The following is a 16,699-nucleotide window of genomic DNA, read 5'->3' as shown; positions in this document are numbered from 1 at the left end:
GTTTTTATAGTGTGCTTTCCCAAGTGTTCCTGTGCGTTCACTTTTCAACCGTGTGCTTACCCAGGGTTTAATTCATTTCCTTAAATGCTTGTGTCGTGCGTTGTGGAGCAGGTTCGCCGTTGTCCTGGGCCTAGAGCCGGGAAATCGTGTGGAGCGTTCCTCTCCAAGCCCGAAGTGGATCCTCACTCCCTTTGTTCCTCCTGTAGGGGTAAAGTGTGCTCGTCAGCAGACACGTGCCCCGAGTGCGTGGACTGGAGCGATATTCAGTGGGTACGTTATGGTACTAAGAAAAGAAAATCAGCGAAACGTTCCCCCAGGAAAGTTAGCGTTTCCTCGCCGATTCTGTCACCCAGTGAGCGTTCCGACGAGGTCTCGGTTTCGCCGTCACCTACACAAAGTAGGGGACGAGGTAAGTCTAGTGTAGTGGATGAACAAGGCGTCCTATCCCAGGAGCCCAGTGTTAGTGCAGGGCCAGTGGCAGGCCCCTCTAAGGCTAGTGAAGGTCCTAGTAGTGCGTCCGGAGAGTCGGCCCTCGTGTTCGGGGGGCACGCTTCCTCCGATGACCCCGTGTGGGGTAGTAACGCAGTCTCAGTGTCACCGCCGCCCTCGTGAGCTTGTGCTTCTGGCTCCTCTTTAGGGGGAGAGAACCGGAGTAAAGTCCAACCTGCAGGTCACGATGCCTACGGTTGGAGGCTCCCGAAGACGCCGGGTAGGTCTCCTCTGAGAATGGATGTAGACCTGGATCACTGGCTCCCGGACATGGAACGGTTGGAGTCGTTCCCAACCCTTCCCACGGAAGTTCCCGATGACTTCCTCCAGCCCTCGACCTCTGGCATTCAACGTCCGAAGAAGTCCCCCGCAGTCCCCGCTTCCAGCCGACACGTGGTGAACGCAGTGTCGTCTGGCTCTTCGGACATCTATTCCTCGTCAGAGGAAGACGTCAAGGTGAAACACCGCCGTCGGAGGGAGCAGTCCAGGACCGAGCGTTCCAGGTCAAGGTCGCGCTCTCGTTACAGCAGGAAACAATCCCGCTCCCCGAGCCGTAAGTATAGGAGGAGTGTATCTCCCGGGGGCGCCTGGATCTACGTTTCGTCGCGGGAATCGAAGGTGCTTCGGTCCCCAGACCACCAGTCCAGCGAGCGGTCCCCAAGGCGGCCGCCCTCCAAGCACGGCCTTGACCCTCGCGACCTGGCTCGCAGGAAAGACCTCTCTATTAGGCATAAGTCCTCGAGGCCTCCGGTTCACCTCGCCCGGCGGGGGGAAACGCGCTTCTTACCAGCCCAGCTGGTGCGGCCTTCAGGTCGGAAGGAACGGTTCCCGCTGTCGGGTCAGCACCCAGAGCCTTCGGGCGTACGAGAGTCCCCGCTGATCCAGCGGTGCCTACACTATCCCGAGCCCCTGGTCCGGTCTTACCTGCAGATGAGGTCCAGTACCTTGGCAGGACGGCGCCCCTGGCCCCGAGGGCCAGGCGTCCGGTCGGCGTGCCCTGTAAACCGACTCCCCCGCCCCAGGTCGAGGCCTCGGCTGACGGAAGAGAGGGCTCCCCGACGGAAGACTCCGCCTATAGGAGAGTGGTTAGCCTGATCAGAAGGCACCACGGAATAGCAGAACCTGCAGCGACAGATGGTGATTCCTGGAGGTCGAGTCTCCTGAGGATTATGCAGACTCCCTCCCAGCCTAAGTCGTCCCTGGCACTCCCTCTGGCCCGAGACCTAGTTCTAGGGCAAGAGTTCATAGACAAAGTGGTAGCCGGCAATGCCGAGGCTCTCAAGTTCCAAAGTGCCTCTTAAATTACTCCAGGGCCGCAAGAACCAAGGGAAGGTCTATGTGCCCGAGGGTCGTCGCCCAGGCCCGTGTAAAGTGGAGACAGCCGTGGACATTCTGAGCCAAGGCGTTTCTGACGACAGAGCTTCTTCGGCCCCAGTCTGTTTCTCACCTGCAAAGGCCTCCATGATGGAGGAGATGTCGCGAGACTTGATTAACGTCTCCTCTTGGCTAGACTGGTGGGCGTCCACGTTAGTGGGTGTGCTAGCCTCCTACGACCCTGACCAGCAAAGCCTGATGAGGGACCTCATTACCTCTGGGGGTAAAACCCTAAAATTCCTCACTTATCAGTCTCTCGCCCTTACAGCCAACTGGGTTCTCCGTAAGAGAGACACGGTTCTCACCAAAGTGTCCCGGAAAGTACCGGACAGGGAGGCGCGAGCAATTCGCAGCCTCCCCCTGTGGGGAGAGTCGCTTTTTCCGATGAAAGAGTTAGAGGCCTTGATGGAAAAGGTCTCGAAGAGGAAGGAGGCCAACGTCACCAAACCGGCAGCATCAAGGAGGCCTCCATACAAGAGATCCGTCTCGGACAGCGCCGCGACGCCCCAAGCCTCTTCCAGCACTACGAGGAGAGAAGCCCCCTCATCCTCCTGGTCCTCAACTCCGCAACCCTCCCGCAGAGGTACTTCAACACTCTCAAGCTCCTTCAGGTCGGGTTACTCCGCTTCTAGGAGAGGCAGATCAGGCCGCTCCTCTAGAAGAAGGTAGAGTGGGAGGCCCCCTATCCCCGCTCAAGCCTCGGGTTGGGGGATGCCTCAGACTACATTGGCAAGCATGGAAGGCGCAAGGAGCAGAACCTTAGACAGTGTCCGTCCTAAAGGAGGGCTACAGACTCCCGTTCCTGGCGAATCCACCCCCTCTTATTCCGGCCAACCGACGGAATGGCTAGCGCCCAAAGATCCGGTAAAGAGGACCGCCCTTCAAGAGGAGGTGTCCTCCATGTTGGAGAAGGGTGCCATGGAAGAAATTCCTCTCCCAGGACCTGGTTTCTACAGTCGCCTGTTCCTGGTAGAGAAAGCGACGGGGGGGTGGAGGCCAGTTATAGTTCTGTCGGCTCTCAACAAGTTCGTCAAGAAGACGGACTTCAAGATGGACACTCCAAAGTCAGTTCTGCTGTCCTTGAGGGAGAAAGATTTTATGATGGCCGTCGACCTCAAGGGCGCATACTTCCAAATTCCGATCCACCCATCGAGTCGGAAGTTCCTCCGGGTGAAATGGGGTTCCCAGATCCTGCAATTCAGGACTCTGCTTCGGTCTGTCAACAGCGCCCCAGGTGTTCACGAGTCTTCACGACTGTATCAGTGTGGGCTCACGAACGTGGCATCCGCCTGATCAGATACCTGGACGACTGGTTGCTCCTTTCCGCCTCAAAGGTCCTCTTGGAAGAACAAGGGAGAAGTCTCCTTCAGTTTTGCAGAGATCTGGGTATCGTCATCAACCCAAAGAAGTCAAATCTATCCCCGTCCAACAGAATGAACTACTTGGGGATGACATTGGACACCATTCAAGGGAAAGTTTTCCCTTCGGAGGACAGGATCAAGAACCTCAGGCACATCATCAAGCCCTTCCTATCAGAACAACCAAGAAGAGCGAAAGACTGGCAGAGGCTGATAGGCCACCTGGTCTCGTTGGAGAAACTTGTTCCACAAGGGAGGATAAAGCTCAGATCCATCCAATGGAATCTCAAGAGCCTCTGGTGCCAGACACACTCACAACAAGTGCTAGTTCGAGTCCTTTCAGACACAAGACCCTCCCTGGAATGGTGGTACTGCCAGCCGAACTCCCTCAAGGGGATGCCCTTCGGGACCAGCCCTCCAGAATTACTCCTGTTCACAGATGCTTCCAACCAAGGGTGGGGAGCCCACCTCCTCGACGGGACGGCACGAGGTACCTGGTTGGAAGGGGAAAAGCAACTCCACATCAATGTCCTGGAGTTGAAAGCAGTCCAGAAGGCGTGCTTACACTTCGCAAGTCTGCTAAAAGGAAACACCGTGGCGTTGATGTGCGACAACGCCACGGTAGTAGCATACATAAAGAAGCAGGGGGGCTTGAAATCGAGGGAGTTGTGCGATCTCACCATAGAGATTCTGAATTGGGCAGAAGAAAATCATGTGGTGTTATTAGCAAGGTTCATTCCCGGGAAGAAAAACATTCTGGCCGACGGCCTCAGCAGAATGGGCCAGATAGTAGGGACAGAGTGGTCCCTCCTCCCGGAAGTAGCCAGGCTCATCATTCAGCGGTGGGGTTCCCCGGTGATGGACCTCTTTGCAACGAAACTCAACGCCCAACTCCCAGTCTACTGCTCCCCTGTGCCAGACCCGAAAGAAGCCCTGGAAGACGCTTTTCAGCACAAGTGGGACAACCTGGATGTTTACGCTTTTCCCCCCTTCACGTTGATAAGGCAAGTACTCAACAGAGTAAGGGCCGCCCGAAACCTAAAGATGACTTTGGTAGCGCCCTGGTGGCCGGAGAGGGAGTGGTTCACAGACCTAAAAGACCTAACGAGTCACCCGCCGTGGCCTCTACCCGCCAGGTCAGACCTTCTGCATCAGCCTCACTTCCTCAAGTTCCACGACAACCCACTCTCCCTTCGCCTTCACGCCTGGAGACTATCCAGCGACTCCTGAAGAAGGAAGGTTATTCTCCCTCCACGGCTAAGAGAATGTCGCTATACCTGATTAAGTCGTCGGTCGCGATATACCAGGCAAAATGGGCCTCCTTCACAAAGTGGTGCGCTGAGAGGCACATTAGACCTCTTAAGGCCTCTGTCCCAGACATAGCAGAGTTTTTGGTGTTCCTCAGGGACAAAGTAGGGATGTCAAACCCAGCCATAAAAGGAGTTCGGGCCGCCTTAGGCCAAGTCTTCCTCCTGAAGGGCATCGACCTGGGGGCCTCGAGACACATAGCGATGCTTGTCAAAAGCTTCGAGCAGTCTTGCCCCCCTCAAGCGAGGAGAGTGCCCCAGTGGGACTTAGCCTTGGTCCTGAAGATGCTGTGTCGTCCTCCCTTTGAGCCCTTGAAAGATATCATGGACAAAGACCTTTCCCTCAAGGCCGTCTTCTTGCTGGCCTTGGCGTCCGCTAAGAGAGTGGGAGAGATCCATGGTTTGTCATACAACGTCTCTCACTCAAAGGGGTGGAAAGAAGTATCCTTCAAGTTCGTACCTTCTTTTGTGGCCAAGACTCAGAACCCAGCAGTCTGGGACCCGAGGTTTGAAGGCTTCTCGATTCCTGCCATCCCTAAGACAGGTAATGCAGAAGACTTAAAATTGTGCCCAGTGCGAACAATTAGAAAATACCTGGAAAGGACAACGCATCTCCGACCGGAGGTCAAGAGCCTCTTCGTTTCCACAGGTATTAATAAGAAACAAGTTTCCAAAAACACCATCTCCTTCTGGTTGAGACAGGTGATCGCCAGATCCTACAAGGAAGCTGGCATAGCAGTGCCAGGCACTCCCAGACCTCATGACATCAGGGGCCTGAGCACCTCCTTAACCTTTGAGAAAAACATGGCAGTAGGACAAATCCTGCGAGCAGGTACTTGGTCGAGCCAGTCAACCTTTACTGCCCACTACCTCAAGGACTACTCAAGAAAATCCTTGGACGGGTACTCCATTGGAACAGTCATCTCCGCCCTCCAAGCGGTGTAACGGTAAACCCCAGGCACATTCAAGACTAGCGACCGGTAGGCACAAGTGCGGTTTTCCTACCTCCTACCCAGTTGCTTACTTGCCTCTTCGGGGAGTACCGTCTGTTCCCAGAAAATCACACATTCTTCACGACTACACGTCGACAGAAGTTTTCAAAAGGTGAGTTCCTAGACACTAACGTGAATTGCTTGAATAGTTACCCTCGCTTCCGCTCTCTGGTAGGTCTCGTTATCCTGAGGCCTGTTGGCCTCCACGGCCGGGTCAGTGGGTCAGATTAGCACTCCCGCCTCCTAAAGTGTAAGTCTCCTAAAAGAAAGTAGTTCGAAGGTAAGTATTCGTGTTGGAACAAATCAAAAATTTTAAATAATTTTTATTTTTCAATATTAAACTTACCCGATGATCATATAGCTGTCAGCTCTGCTGCCCGACAGAAAAACCTACGGGTGGAATACGCCAGCGATCGCTATACAGGTGGGGGTGTACATCAACAGCGCCATCTGTCAAGTAGGTACTCAAGTACTCGATGTCAACACAGAACCAATTTTCTCTCTGTCGTGCCACTGGCAAGACCTACTAAATACGCTGTTACTAACTGGATTTGTTTTCACAACTATTTGGTGAAGTACACTATTCCAGTTTTGAGCTTTCGCTGTGCAGGGGTTTTATCTTCATTTCAAAACTTGAACTCGTTTTGGATAGATTTAATTTTGGTGACAAAGAGAGTTGGACTCTCTTTCACTTTTAAATGGCCGACCCTTCCCTTAGACGGAAGTGTGTTTAGGTTTTTAGTAATTTTGCTTAACACGTTATAGATCTATATATTTTATATCTCTCCGCCTTTATTAGGCCTCTTCGATTAACTTTCCATTTATTATAAACATATAAAAATAAATTTTTATGTTTTGTTTATATGCGACCTTTCCTGATAGTAGGCGGTCCTAACTTGGAACCGAAGTTAATTAACATTGAGCCCGTTATATCGTATTTAACCTTTAAAGAATTTAAAACTTTTTAAATTTTAATGTTTTATGAAAGAATTTCTTTGATAGTCTCGTACTGTTTTCAAAGATGAACTAACGTTTAGTTTTTTAGTCTACGCAGTTATTGACGTTCAGGACGTTCAACATGCGCTCTTTCGTTACGATAGAGAGAGAGTGTATCACGGTTTCACTTTGCAGTAATAGTAAACCGATTCTGGCGTTTCGTTCATTCTTTCTTAGCTTAAATGGTTTAAATTCTAAATTAAAGGAACTTTTTATTTGGAAAACCTTTCAGTTTTTTTCCTTTAGCAAATAACATGTTTTGACGATATATAATTGGGCTCTTCTCTCAGGTGCGAAATCAAGAGAGAAAGAGAGAGAGAGATAGAGACGGAGGGAGAGAGAGGAGAATAAACGTTTCGTTTAAGCGGGTAACGTTGTTCTCGTTTTACTCTCCTCCCTAGTCGCTGTACGGGGAAGAAGGTAAAATGTTTCTAGGGTTTTATTCTTGTTCCCAGGCTATGTGCGGTGAGAGATTGTAAATGTAGTTTATTTGAACTAGTGTTTAGTCTCTTTCCCAGCCACTGAATTCTTTATCTTTATTTATGTTTTCTGTTGCATTATACGACTGTTTTCGCAATTACTACCTTTTAATGAAGGGTAGGATTGCGTGTTTCAGGTAGAAATCAGTAAAAGTTTCGATTTCAGTGAAATAAGTGCAAAACAGAAAATCGAAGTGATAAAGTGATATGCGCAAAGTGTTACAGTGTTGCGTCCGAGGGTTCGTCTGTTCGTGCCTGTCGTTCACCTAGTCCGGGACCTCTTGCAAGCTCCCAAGCCCAGGGGAGAAGTAATGTCGAACGACTTATGGGTTCGTCAGGCCTTGATCAACGAACAGACGTTTTTCCCTCCGTGGTTTCGGGCGTATCTACCCAAGATCGCCCCACCCACACAAAGACGAGAGAGCCCATTTACTTCTCGTCTGCGGAAGAGGTTTCTCGTAAGAAGCCTTGGACCAAGGTCTCGCAGCTTATTAAGTGCAAGTCGGTCCCTTCCGCGCAAGTCCAACGGCCCAGGTGTAGCCACTGGGTCAGTTCGGACTCGCTGCAGTCTTCCGATGACTGCACACCTCCTAAGAGAGGCAAAGTGGTACCGCAACAGGCAGTAACTCCGTCTGTTGCCGCACCCGCTGTTGTAGACCCTAAGTCACAACAGGCAGTAGCTCCGTCTATTGCCGTACCCGCTGTTGTAGACCCTAAGTGGTCTTTGCTGCAGTCTATGCAGACTCAGTTAGCTGCTGTTATGCAGGAGTTTCGTGCGGAGAAGGTTGACGCTGCACCCGTTAGCCTACAACCTACCACGGTTGTGCGCCCAGCAGACGCTGTGGCTGCCTGCTCCCACACTCCAGCTGTGAGAGCTCCTCCACCCATGCGCAGTCGACCCTGCCAGACGCATGCTGACGTTCACAGACGCACGGAACCCTCCGTTGACGTGCGTGTGCTACCACAACAACAGGAGGGTGGAGTTAAGCTGCCGTGTTTTGACACGATGCGTCAGCCTCCGCAACCCACTGTGGTTACCGCCACTCGCCCGCAGCAGACTAGTCAGTCAGGAGTTGAGGCTTCCCCACACAGCTTTGGTTGTTGCCAGCTCACAGACTGCCAAGCAGTTACATGACGTTGCCTTCTGGTCTGCTACTAATGCACCAGTGCTGTATGTCCTCTCGCACCTGTTGTGGTTGACAGTTCAGTTTTTTGACAGTTCACAGACTGTCCAGCAGTTACATAACGTTGCCTTCTGGTCTGCTGCTAATGCACCAGTGCTGTATGTCCTCACGCACCTGTTGTGGTTGACAGTTCAGTTTTTGACAGTTCACAGACTGTCAAGCAGTTACATAACGTTGCCTTCTGGTCTGCTGCTAATGCACCAGTGAGACCCTCACTGAGATAACCTAGCTTTTCTCGGACAAGGTTCCTGTAGATGAGAAAGTGCTGTTCTCCCTCCTACTGATATTCCTTTGAGGACTCTGTCATTTGGAGAGGAGCCTTAAGCTGCTTAGCCTCCTTTGGACTTTAATTAAATCATGATGATTTTTTAAGGATCTTCGTCCGGATCTTGTAACTGCTGCTCCTCGTTCGCCTCACGTCAGAACTTACACTAGGCCTAGCTACTTCGAAGCCGTTGTTGTTAAGCTAGTGCTCTCTCGCTCTCCTAGAGAGCGTTACGTCGGCTAGGCGACTGGTTTTTGCACCAGGAGGAGTTTTAGGGATACAGCCTTTTGATTTCCCTTCTTTTTATCTGGCTTATAGAGCGAGAGTCTGATAGGACACGAGAGAAGTTCTCAGCTTGGGAGTTTATGCCTCTGCCCAGGTAGACTTCTCACTTCTGGTAGACTCGGCCAGGCGCATAGCCAGGAGACGCTCCAGTTGTTTACAGGTCAACTTCTCAACTTTTGTCGAGCCTTTGAAGTTTTGCTGTACTATTATGTCACACATAACAAGGCTTCCAGGGATGGTAAATGGTTCCGCTTCAGTCGCTAACCCCGTCTGTTGCCACACCTGCTCCCGTAGACCCTAAATGGGCTTTGCTGCAAGACATGCAGTCCAAGCTTGTGTCCTTGATAGAGGACTTAATACGGAGAAGAACCTTCTGGCCAACAACCTTCCTACCGGTTGGTTGTGCGCCCTGTTGACGCTGAGGTATCCTACTCGCGTCCGCCAGTTGAGGTGGTTCCTCCACCGATGCGACCCAGTGTGGGTTGCCAGTCGCACGTTGACGTTAAGCGACGCTCGGAGGTGGTTGTTGACGTTCAGTGTGTCACTAGGTAGACGTTCAACAACCAGCAGAGGTGACTTGTTGTGACGCAGTGCGTCAACCTCAGCAACCCGGTACGGTGTTGACTGCACAACCCAGACAGTCTAGACAGTTTCGGGTTGACGCTGTACTTCCTCGCGTCCCCATGGTTGTTGACAGTTCACAGACTGTGCAGCAGTACCATGATATTGCGTCCGGCTCCGTCACGCATCCTCCAGTGCGACCGGATTCAGCGAGTCTGACGTTGCCCACTCCGTTGCCGTTTCCTCATCAGTTTCGGATGAGGAACCCTCTGACGAGGACGTTGCTGAACAAGACGATCAACCCCCAGCCCTGCTATCCATCCAGAAGATGCTGAAGAAGGAACGCTGCCCTGTCAGGCTGTGGATGAGTCTGGTAAGGACACTGTCATCCGTGGTTCAATTTGTGTCACTAGGAAGACTACACCTCCGTCCTCTTCTATACCATCTAGCTTTTCACTGGAAAAAGGACAAGACGCTAGAAGCGGTCTCGATCCCGGTTTCCGGAAAGATAAAGTCTGGTCTGACTTGGTGAAAGGACTATATCAACCTTAGAAAGGGTCTTCCCCTGACTGTTCAGACTCCCAATCACGTTCTCTTCTCGGACGCATCGGACGTAGGCTGGGGTGCGACATTAGACGGTAGGGAATGCTCGGGATTATGGAACTCGAGTCAAAGGACAATGCATTTCAACTGCAAGAAGCTACTGGCAGTACGTCTGACCTGGAAAAGCTTCAGGTCTCTCCTTCAAGGCAAAGTGGTGGAGGTGAACTCGGACAACACACGGCTTTGACGTACATCTCCAAGCAAGGAGGGACCTACTCTCTGACATGGTACGAGATCGCAAGGGACCTCCTCACCTGGTCAAAAGGTCTAGACTTTTCACTAGTAACGAGGTTCATCCAAGGCAACTTGAATGTCATAGCAGATTGTCTCAGTCGGAAGGGACAAATAATTCCAACAGAATGGACCCTCCACAAGGATGTATGCAAGAGACTTTGGGCCACCTGGGGCCAGCCAACCATAGATCTCTTTGCAACCTCGATGACCAAGAGGCTCCCAATAGTTTGCTCACCTATCCCGGACCCAGCAGTAGTTCATTTAGATGCCTTTCTACTAGATTGGTCACATCTAGATCTATATGCATTCCCTCCGTTCAAGATTGTCAACAAGGTACTGCAGAAGTTCGCCTCTCACGAAGGGACAAGGTTGACGCTAGTTGCTTCCCTCTGGCTCGCGAGAGAATGACTCACCGAGGTACTTCGATGGCTAGTAGACGTTCCCAGAACACTTCCCCTAAGGGTGGACCTTCTACGTCAGCCACGCGTAAAGAAGGTACACCAAGGCCTCCACGCTCTTCGTCTGACTGCCTTCAGACTATCGAAAGACTCTCGAGAGCTAGAGGCTTTTCGAAGGAGGCAACCAGAGCGTTTGCTAGAGCAAGGAGAACATCCACCCTTAGAAGAATCTACCAATCGAAGTGGGAAATCTTCCGAAACTGGTGCAAGTCAGTATCCGTATCCTCGACCAGTACCTCTGTAACTCAAATAGCTGACTTTCTCTTATATCTGAGAAAAGAACGATCTCTTTCAGCTCCCACTATCAAGGGTTACAGAAGCATGTTGGCATCAGTCTTCCGTCACAGAGGCTTAGATCTTTTGAGACCACGAAGGAGCGTCGTTTGGTTACACCTGGTTGGAATTTAGACGTGGTACTAAGATTCCTTATGTCAGACAGGTTCGAACCGCTTCAATCAGCCTCCCTGAAAGATCTCACCTTTAAGACTCTTTTCCTGATATGCTTAACCACAGCTAAAAGAGTCAGTGAGATTCATGCCTTCAGCAAGAACATCGGATTCTCATCCGAAACGGCTACATGTTCTACAACTTGGTTTTCTAGCCAAACACGAGCTGCCTTCTCGGCCTTGACCAATATCGTTCGATATTCCAAACTTATCGTATGGTTGGAAATGAACTAGAAAGAGTATTCTGTCCTGTAAGAGCTCTTAAGTTCTATTTAAAAACCTTTACGAGGCCCGTCTGAAGCTTTATGGTGTTCAGTTAAGAATCCATCTTTGCCTATGTCAGAGAATGCTTTATCATATTTTATCAGACTGTTAATACGAGAAGCTCATTCCCATCTGAATGAGGAAGACCAAGCTTTGCTGAAGGTAAGGACACACAAAGTTAGAGCTGTCGCAACTTCCGTGGACTTTAAACAAAATAGATCTCTGCAAGTATATTCGACGCAACCTATTGGAAAAGCAAATCAGTGTTCGCGTCTTTTATCTTAAGAATGTCCAGTCTCTTTACGAGAACTGCTACACTCTGGGACCATTCGTAGCAACGAGTGCAGTAGTGGTGAGGGCTCGACCACTACAATTCCCTAATTCCATAACCTTTTTTAATCTTTCTCTTGAAATGTTTTATTATTGTTTTTGGGTTGTCCGGAAGGCTAAGAAGCCTTTCGCATCCTACTTGATTTGGCGGGTGGTCAAAGTCATTTCTTGAGAAGCGCCTAGATTAGAGGTTTTGATGAGGACCTTTAGTATGGGTTGCAACCCTTCATACTTCAGCTCCTAGGAGTCGCTCAGCATCCTATGAGGATCGCGAGGCTCAGTAAGGAAGACGTACTTAAAAAGGCAGAGTAATTGTTCAAGTCGACTTCCTTACCAGGTACTTATTTATTTTATGTTTGTTATTTTGAATAACTGCTAAAATGAAATACGGAATACTTAGCTCATAATAATGTCAACATGTAATGCTGGTCTCTACCCACCCCCCTGGGTGTGAATCAGCTATATAATCATCGGGTAAGTTTAATATTGAAAAATGTTATTTTCATTAGTAAAATAAATTTTTGAATATACTTACCCGATGATCATAAATTAAAGGACCCACCCGTCCTCCCCAATAGAGACCCAGTGGACCGAGGAGAAAATTGGTTCTGTGTTGACATCGAGTACTTGAGTACCTACTTGACAGATGGCGCTGTTGATGTACACCCCCACCTGTATAGCGATCGCTGGCGTATTCCGCCCGTAGGTTTTTCTGTCGGGCAGCAGAGCTGACAGCTATATGATCATCGGGTAAGTATATTCAAAAATTTATTTTACTAATGAAAATAACATTTTTCCTAACATACTTACCGAGAACTACTTTCAGGTAATGGCCCTCCCTTCCTTCCCCGAGTGCCTTCTTCCCTTACTAGCATGATGCTAATGCAATAGAACTTAATGAGGAAGGGGACCCGACTAGCGAGCAGCCTACCGTTAATCCTACCCTCGGGGCACATTCCTGGATGCCGGGGGTAAAAGCTACTGAGAGCGCGGTGCGGGGGGGTATCTATTCAAAACTCTGGTCGCAGAGAGAGATAACCAGTGATCTCCTAAAAGAAAGTAGTTCTCGGTAAGTATGTTAGGAAAAATGTTATTTTCATTAGTAAAATAAATTTTTGAATATACTTACCCGATGATCATGTAGCTGTCAACTCTGTTGCCCGACAGAAATCTACGGTCGGGATACGCCAGTGATCGCTATACAGGTGGGGGTGTACACAACAGCGCCATCTGTGAGCAGGTACTCAAGTACTTCTTGTCAACAAGAACTCAATTTTCTCCTCGGTCCACTGGTTCTCTATGGGGAGGAAGGGCGGGTCCTTAAATTCATGATCATCGGGTAAGTATATTCAAAAATTTATTTTACTAATGAAAATAACATTTTTCAATATTAATCTTACCCGATGATCATGTAGCTGATTCACACCCAGGGTGGTGGGTGGAGACCAGCATACATGTTAACAAAGAAGCTAAGTATCCCGTATTTCATTTTATTAGTTATTCAAAAATAACATAAAATAAATAAGTACCTGGTAAGGAAGACGACTTGAACCATTACTCTGCCTTTATTAAGTACGTCTTCCTTACTGAGCGTAGCGGTCCTCTTAGGATGCTGAACGACTCTTAGGTGCTGAAGTATAAAGGGCTGCAACCCATACTAAAGGACCTCATCACAACCTCTAACCTCGGCGCTTCTCAAGAAAGAATTGACCACCCGCCAAATCAACAAGGATGCGGAAGGCTTCTTAGCCGACCGTACAACCCATAAAAAGTATTCAAGAGAAAGGTTAAAAAGGTTATGGGATTATGGGAATGTAGTGGCTGAGCCCTCACCTACTACTGCACTCGCTGCTACGAATGGTCCCAGGGTGTAGCAGTTCTCGTAAAGAGACTGGACATCTTTGAGATAGAATGATGCGAACACTGACTTGCTTCTCCAATAGGTTGCATCCATAACACTCTGCAGAGAACGGTTCTGTTTGAAGGCCACTGAAGTAGCCACAGCTCTCACTTCATGTGTCCTTACCTTCAGCAAAGCAAGGTCTTCTTCCTTCAGATGAGAATGTGCTTCCCTAATCAGAAGCCTGATGTAGTAAGAAACTGAGTTCTTAGACATTGGAAGAGAAGGCTTCTTGATAGCACACCATAAGGCTTCTGATTGTCCTCGTAAAGGTTTTGACCTTTTTAGATAGTACCTAAGAGCTCTAACTGGGCAAAGTACTCTCTCCAGTTCGTTCCCCACCAAGTTGGACAGGCTTGGGATCTCGAACGACTTAGGCCAAGGACGTGAAGGAAGCTCGTTTTTAGCAAAAAACCGAGCTGCAAGGAACATGTAGCCGTTTCAGATGTGAAAACTATGTTCCTGCTGAAGGCGTGGATCTCACTTACTCTTTTAGCTGTTGCCAAGCACACGAGGAAAAGAGTTTTTAATGTGAGGTCCTTAAAAGAGGCTGATTGGAGAGGTTCAAATCTTGATGACATAAGGAACCTTAGGACCACGTCTAGATTCCAGCCTGGAGTGGACAACCGACGTTCCTTTGAGGTCTCAAAAGACCTAAGGAGGTCCTGTAGATCTTTGTTGGTGGAAAGATCCAAGCCTCTGTGGCGGAAAACCGCTGCCAACATACTTCTGTAACCCTTGATCGTAGGAGCTGAAAGGGATCTTACGTTCCTTAGATGTAACAGGAAGTCAGCAATCTGGGTTACAGTGGTACTGGTTGAGGAAACTGCATTGGCCTTGCACCAGCTTCGGAAGACTTCCCATTTAGACTGTTAGACTCTGAGAGTGGATGTCCTCCTTGCTCTGGCAATCGCTCTGGCTGCCTCCTTCGAAAAGCCTCTAGCTCTTGAGAGTCTTTCGATAGTCTGAAGGCAGTCAGACGAAGAGCGTGGAGGTTTGGGTGTACCTTCTTTACGTGAGGTTGACGTAGAAGGTCCACTCTTAGAGGAAGAGTCCTGGGAATGTCGACCAGCCATTGCAGTACCTCTGTGAACCATTCTCTCGCGGGCCAGAGGGGAGCAACCAACGTCAGCCGTGTCCCTTTGTGAGAGGCGAACTTCTGAAGTACCCTGTTGACAATCTTGAACGGCGGGAATGCATACAGGTCGAGATGGGACCAATCCAGCAGAAAAGCATCCACGTGAACTGCTGCTGGGTCTGGAATCGGAGAACAATACAACGGGAGCCTCTAGGTCATCGAGGTAGCGAACAGATCTATGGTTGGCTGACCCCACAGGGCCCAAAGTCTGCTGCAAACATTCTTGTGAAGGGTCCACTCTGTGGGGATGACCTGACCCTTCCGGCTGAGGCGATCTGCCATGACATTCATATCGCCCTGAATGAACCTCGTTACCAGCGTGAGCTTTCGATCTTTTGACCAGATGAGGAGGTCCCTTGCGATCTCGAACAACTTCCTCGAATGAGTCCCTCCCTGCTTGGAGATGTAAGCCAAGGCTGTGGTGTTGTCGGAGTTCACCTCCACCACCTTGTTTAGCTGGAGGGACTTGAAGTTTATCAAGGCCAGATGAACCGCCAACAACTCCTTGCAATTGATGTGAAGTGTCCTTTGCTCCTGATTCCATGTTCCCGAGCATTCCTGTCCGTCCAATGTCGCACCCCAGCCCGTGTCTGATGCGTCCGAGAAGAGACGGCGGTCGGGGTTCTGAACAGCCAAAGGTAGACCTTCCAGAGGAAAGCTGTTCTTCCACCACGATAGAGTAGACCTCATCTCTTCGGAAACAGGAACTGAGACCGTCTCTAGTGTCATGTCCTTTATCCAGTGAGCAGCTAGATGATACTGAAGGGGGCGGAGGTGGAGTCTCCCTAACTCGATGAACAGGGCCAGCGATGAAAGTGTCCCTGTTAGACTCATCCACTGCCTGACTGAGCATCGGTTCCTTCTCAGCATGCTCTGGATGCATTCTAGGGCTTGGTTGATCCTTGGGGCCGATGGAAAAGCCCGAAAAGCTCGACTCTGAATCTCCATACCCAGGTAGACAATGGTCTGGGATGGGACGAGCTGGGACTTCTCTAAATTGACCAGGAGGCCCAGTTCCTTGGTCAGATCCATAGTCCATCTGAGATTCTCCAGACAGCGACGACTTGTGGGAGCTCTTAAAAGCCAGTCGTCTGACGGAGCCGGACACAAGATCATGGTACTGCTGCACAGTCTGTGAACTGTCAACCATGGGGAAGCGAGGAAGTACAGCGACAACCCGAAACTGTCTAGACTGTCTGGGTAGTACAGACAACTCCTTATCGGGTTGCTGAGGTTGCCGCACTGCGTCACAACAAGTCACCTCTGCTGGTTGTTGAACGTCTTCCCAGAGACACACTGACTCCGTAAAAAAAATCCTCTATCAAGGACTAAGCTTGGACTGCATGTCTTGCAACAAAGCTCAAGGTCTATGGGAGCAGGTGTGGCAACAGACGGGGTTAGCGACTGAAGCGGAACCATTTACCGTCCCTGGAAGCATGTTATGCTTAAATAAAAGTCCATAGGAGGCTAAGCAGCTTAAGGCTCCTCTCCAAGGGAATATCAGAAGGAGGGAGAACAGCACTTTCTCATCTACAGGAACCATATCCGAGAAAAGCTAAGTTCTCTCAGTGAGGGTTTCACTGGTGCAAAAGCAGCAGACCAGAAGGCAACGTTATGAAACTGCTTGACAGTCTGTGAACTGTCAAAAACTGAACTGTCAACCACAACAGGAGCGTGAGGACATACAGCACTGGTGTATAAGTAGCAGACCAGAAGGCAACGTCATGTAACTGCATGACAGTTTGTGAGTTGGCAACAACCAAAGTTGTGTGGGGAAGCCTCAACTCCTGCCTGACTAGTTTGCTGCTGGCGAGTGGCGGTAACCACAGTGTGTTGCGGAGGCTGACACACCGTGTCAAAACACGGCAGCTTGTGGTAGCTCTCGCACGGCAACGGAGTGCTCTGTGTGTGGGAGTCATCATACATCTGGCAGGGTTGACTGTGCATGGGTGGAGGAGCTCTCACAACAAGAGTGTGAGAGCAGGAAGCCATGCCGGGGCGCACAACCGTGGGAGGTGTAGGCCCACGGGTGCATC

At 49.9% G+C, this 16,699-nt stretch overlaps 2 protein-coding genes across 2 annotated transcripts in view; one reads left to right on the top strand and one right to left on the bottom strand.

Annotated features, from left to right (window-relative positions):
* Positions 1 to 16,699, bottom strand: part of Bka (FCF1 rRNA-processing protein Bka) — a 242,981-nt gene that overhangs the window by 108,279 nt on the left and 118,003 nt on the right. The window lies entirely within an intron of this gene.
* Positions 727 to 2,532, top strand: LOC137657179 (serine/arginine repetitive matrix protein 2-like). The gene is made up of 2 exons (XM_068391525.1): positions 727 to 1,287; positions 1,801 to 2,532. The coding sequence occupies exons 1-2, from the start codon at positions 727 to 729 to the stop codon at positions 2,530 to 2,532; spliced, it is 1,293 nt and encodes a 430-aa protein (XP_068247626.1).

Source organism: Palaemon carinicauda, chromosome 18 (assembly GCF_036898095.1).
Source record: "Palaemon carinicauda isolate YSFRI2023 chromosome 18, ASM3689809v2, whole genome shotgun sequence".
In the NCBI taxonomy this organism is placed as follows: Eukaryota; Metazoa; Arthropoda; class Malacostraca; order Decapoda; family Palaemonidae; genus Palaemon; species Palaemon carinicauda.
The sequence above is the reverse complement of the archived record's forward strand: the minus strand, read 5'-3'. Positions and strand labels throughout refer to the sequence as shown.

What these genes read in the sequence shown, in the direction of transcription:
- LOC137657179 (XM_068391525.1), top strand. Translation starts at nt 727, where the DNA reads ATGGATGTAGACCTGGATCACTGGCTCCCGGACATGGAACGGTTGGAG. An exon ending in GCTTCTTACCAGCCCAGCTG is followed by an intron (nt 1,288 to 1,800) that starts GTGCGGCCTTCA and finishes AAATTACTCCAG; the next exon opens with GGCCGCAAGAACCAAGGGAA.